Below are 3,761 nucleotides of genomic sequence, written 5' to 3'. Positions count from 1 at the left end.
CCAGTTGCCGGCTGCCAGCCACACTGCAGCCAACATTCCAGTGGTGTGAACTGAGTCTTGGGTGTTATTCAGATCCTCCTGTGATATCTAACCACAGCTGTTTATTCCTGTTTAGCTCATCTGTCTCTCAGTATTTTTAGTTGGAAGTGATGTCAGTATTTCACTCTGTACTTGGCCTAACTTTTTTAGATCCTATTGGGTAAAAATAAGCAATTAAGGTCTCCACCATTACACACAAAAGTCCGAGATGACATTTCTCCATCTAATTTGACATAAAAGATCACAGAGGATCAGATTTATTTAAACACCAGACAGCTTTTGTGCTAATTAATCACACAAAAATAATCATTTACTTGAACAAAGCAAACATAGAAATGTATCAAATTTTGCATTTGTTATTTACATGTGTGCAGTAGTTACTGTAATCAGCAGTAAATATATATATATATATATATATATAAAATTAAAAAAAACTAGCCAGCGCTTTGTGTCATGTCAGATAAGTTTTTAGGAAACATTTCTCCTTCTGTGAGGTTTGTGTCCTCTCTTATGGCTATAACCCATAGTAAACAAGAGTCTGTGTTGTGAAATATTCTGTATGTATTTAAATACATAAAGCTGTAATTCATGTTAATATCAAATGTTCCATATTTAATGTGCACAGCTGATGGCACATTCATGTATGATGCAGTTTGTGTTGTATGTATGCAAAAATAAATCTATGTCCAATTGAGATGGATTTGTACTTTTGTGTTTGTGATTAAAAACTGGTCTTAAAAATGCACCAAAATAAACCTAATAGTATGAACGTGGTTAAACAAACAGAAAATACAGATTTTTAGTTTGTTAAAATATTTTGACTGTGAAGTCCTGCAATATTACTGTGTTCCTTTAGAGGGCGCTACGAAGCCACTCTTGTGCTGAGAGGATCTCCCCAACAGAAGAAGAAGAATTTGTACAGCGGACAGCTTGTAAAATAATGTTTACACCGATTTAAGTTGTCAGTGTAGCTCTATTCTGATTGGTGGAGAAATATTTATTAGTTTCTTTCTTTTTCTAGGTGAGTTTTCATTTTTTGTAAGTGAATCATTGAAACTTAGCTCGAAAACCTGCTATTTATCACGTTTAGCTAAATGCTAGTTTTAGCTTCTTCTTGGTTTCTGGAAGTGTTTGGGCTTCTCTGTTGCCATGGCTACACAGTAGTGAATACAATCGCTCTTATCTGACCCAGACACGCTGTGAGTTCATTTCTAGTAAGTCATTTACTTTGAAACGTCTCTCTTTAGGGGTTCGTTTGTGGAGATGGTGCAGCTGCACGTGAAACGCGGGGAAGAAAGCCAGTTTCTTTTCAGTACCACCGTGGACGCGCCTCTGGAGACCCTCATCCAGCAAGTTTCAGCCATTTACAATGGAAGACTGAAGGTGGAGAGACTATGTTCAGGTGAAAACCCTCCTCAGAACAGTATGCTAGCTTGTAGCAGAAGCTAGAAGCTAATAAATCAGACAAAATGCTGTTGTTTTTCTCATTGGTCTTGCTATGTCCTTCTGATCATCCTCAGAGATCTCAGAGCTTGCAGATCATGGCATCCTGCTGCCACCCAACATGCAGGAACTGACAGCTGAGCAGATTGAGGAGCTGAACCTGAAGGATGAATGGGAGGACAGGTGCATGCCCAGTGGAGGGGCAGTGTTCAAAAAGGATGAGATTGGGAGACGGAATGGACATGGTGAGAAGAATGAATAACTGAAAAGGATTTGGTTGCAGAATACATCAACACCATAAAAAACATAAGACATACAGAATAGTTGAAATGTGTTATAGCCTGGGGATATAATGTACAGCATTGTCTGTGAACGTAATCATCAGTCTATTTATCATTAATAACTTATTTGACAGTTTAACAGATCGATTACACCAGTGCACTCTGTCATTTGTAGATGTGAAGTTGTATGCTTATTAAAACCAAAACAATTCATATCAATAATTATAAATCAACTATATAGGAATAGTAGCTAATGTTTATGTTTATATTCAACACTGAATAATTTTGCTAACATTTTCCAAATGACTATTCTTTTTTTTTTGTGCTGTAAAATGTTTTGCTAACTTAAACCATCTTGCCCCTTAATTAGCGCCTAATGATAAAATGAAGGCGGTGTTAATGAAGACGGTGGAGGAAGCTAAAGCGCTCATCTCAAATGTAAGTCGTCACTTCAGAGACCCACTCTGATCATCTTTTGATCTATTTTCTATTATTATCATAATGCAGTTTTTTGGTAAAATGAAAAAAAAAACTTGTTTTTGTGGGCCTGTTTTCGCTGAGCAACCCCGCCCCCTTTCTCCACTCCGTCGCTGAGAGCTCTCTCTTTCTCCTGCTAGCTTACAGCCCCTCACAACCTGAACCAAACATTAACAACAAAAGATGGCGAGCAATATTGGAGCTATCTAGTCGTACATTTTGAATTAAGAAATACTCAGAAATTCACATTTGAGCTTAATTTTCTTAACACATTATCAGAAAGATCATGTTAAAAACACAATTTTTATCAGAGTGGGTCTTTAGAATCTCATAACAATCCCTTATGACCTTCTCTTGTTTTTGCAGAAGCAAGTTCAAGCTAATGTATGCGTCACCATGGAGATGGTAAAGGACGCGCTGGATCAGCTGAGGGGTGCCGTCTCTATTGTGTACCCCATGGGCTTACCTCCTCATGACCCCATAAGGATGGAGTTTGAAGACCTAGAAGATCTGTCGGGAACTCAGGTGATCAAATTCTGGTCGAGAACTGGCTGTTACATAGAAATGCTTTTAACAGTAAAACATTTACAAGTAACTATTTCCAAAATCAGATAAATTAAAGACATTTTCTTCTTTTCCTTCTTCTTTAGGCGTCTCAGCAGGTAATCTCAGAGGACGAATGCCAGCTGTGGTGGGCTGCCAAAGAGTTACAACGAGGGAAAAAACTGCAGGATTACGTCGGCAAAAATGAAAAGACAAAGCTTGTGGTCAAAGTCCAGAAGGTTTGAAGAACTCCAAAGCGTTGTGAAAACCTTTGACTTTCAGGAAAACAATTCCCTTTGTTCATTTGGATTTCAGAAAGGACTCGGACCACCAGCTCGAGAGCCTTTAGTCACGAACGAGCAGCAGAAAGAGATGATGATGCATTACTACAGACGGCAGGAAGAGCTTAAGGTGAGAACAAGCCAGGTGAATGACATGTTCAATGTAGCTGTTCGTACTGTGATAAATGTTATCTTTTTCAGAAACTAGAAGAAGCGAATGACGACAGGTACCTGGACTCAGAGTGGGCAGACAGACGAGCGCTCAAGCGGCAGTTTCAAGGCCTCACTAATATCAAATGGGGGCCGAGATGACCCCCACAGCTACAGTAAAATTATCCAAGCTGCTTTGGATGAGGCTGGGAATTCTGCCTTATCGGAGAAATCTGTTTCATTTTGTGATTTCATTCTCGTTATATATTCCATCTGTTTTGATGTTAAACTGTGCAATGAAATTTATGTGAAATAAATAAAAGATTAGTTTAAAACTTTGATAGTTTGTGTTACCTCAATGCAATTTGGTAACTCCTAGAATGCAGAATCAAGGATGTCAGGCCCTTCCTTTCTTTGTCTCACAAAATAACCCACGTTGAAGTCAGATCAGATCTGGCTCAGGAAGTTGCCACATAGTGGTTGAGTCATCCCAGCAAAGCTGAGAAAAGTGGAGCTCAGATTAAGTTTCCCACACTGGAGGGAGGAA

General features: G+C 38.8%; 1 protein-coding gene across 1 annotated transcript; it reads left to right on the top strand.

Moving 5' to 3' along the window:
- Positions 1-901: 901 nt before the first annotated feature.
- Positions 902-3,553, top strand: cfap298 (cilia and flagella associated protein 298). The gene is made up of 8 exons (XM_024261229.1): positions 902-1,060; positions 1,287-1,441; positions 1,560-1,727; positions 2,134-2,201; positions 2,607-2,765; positions 2,891-3,022; positions 3,099-3,194; positions 3,266-3,553. Exons 2-8 carry the CDS (start codon positions 1,303-1,305, stop codon positions 3,374-3,376), a joined length of 873 nt encoding a protein of 290 aa, XP_024116997.1. The 5' UTR covers positions 902-1,060; positions 1,287-1,302; the 3' UTR covers positions 3,377-3,553.
- The last annotated feature ends 208 nt before the right edge of the window (positions 3,554-3,761 follow it).

This window comes from Oryzias melastigma, linkage group LG14 (genome assembly GCF_002922805.2).
Source record: "Oryzias melastigma strain HK-1 linkage group LG14, ASM292280v2, whole genome shotgun sequence".
Lineage (NCBI taxonomy): Eukaryota > Metazoa > Chordata > Actinopteri > Beloniformes > Adrianichthyidae > Oryzias > Oryzias melastigma.
Note: the sequence above shows the minus strand (reverse complement) of the source record. Positions and strands in the feature narration are given on the sequence as shown.

What these genes read in the sequence shown, in the direction of transcription:
- cfap298 (XM_024261229.1), top strand. Translation starts at nt 1,303, where the DNA reads ATGGTGCAGCTGCACGTGAAACGCGGGGAAGAAAGCCAGTTTCTTTTC. An exon ending in CTAAAGCGCTCATCTCAAAT is followed by an intron (nt 2,202 to 2,606) that starts GTAAGTCGTCAC and finishes TTGTTTTTGCAG; the next exon opens with AAGCAAGTTCAAGCTAATGT. An exon ending in AAGATCTGTCGGGAACTCAG is followed by an intron (nt 2,766 to 2,890) that starts GTGATCAAATTC and finishes CTTCTTCTTTAG; the next exon opens with GCGTCTCAGCAGGTAATCTC.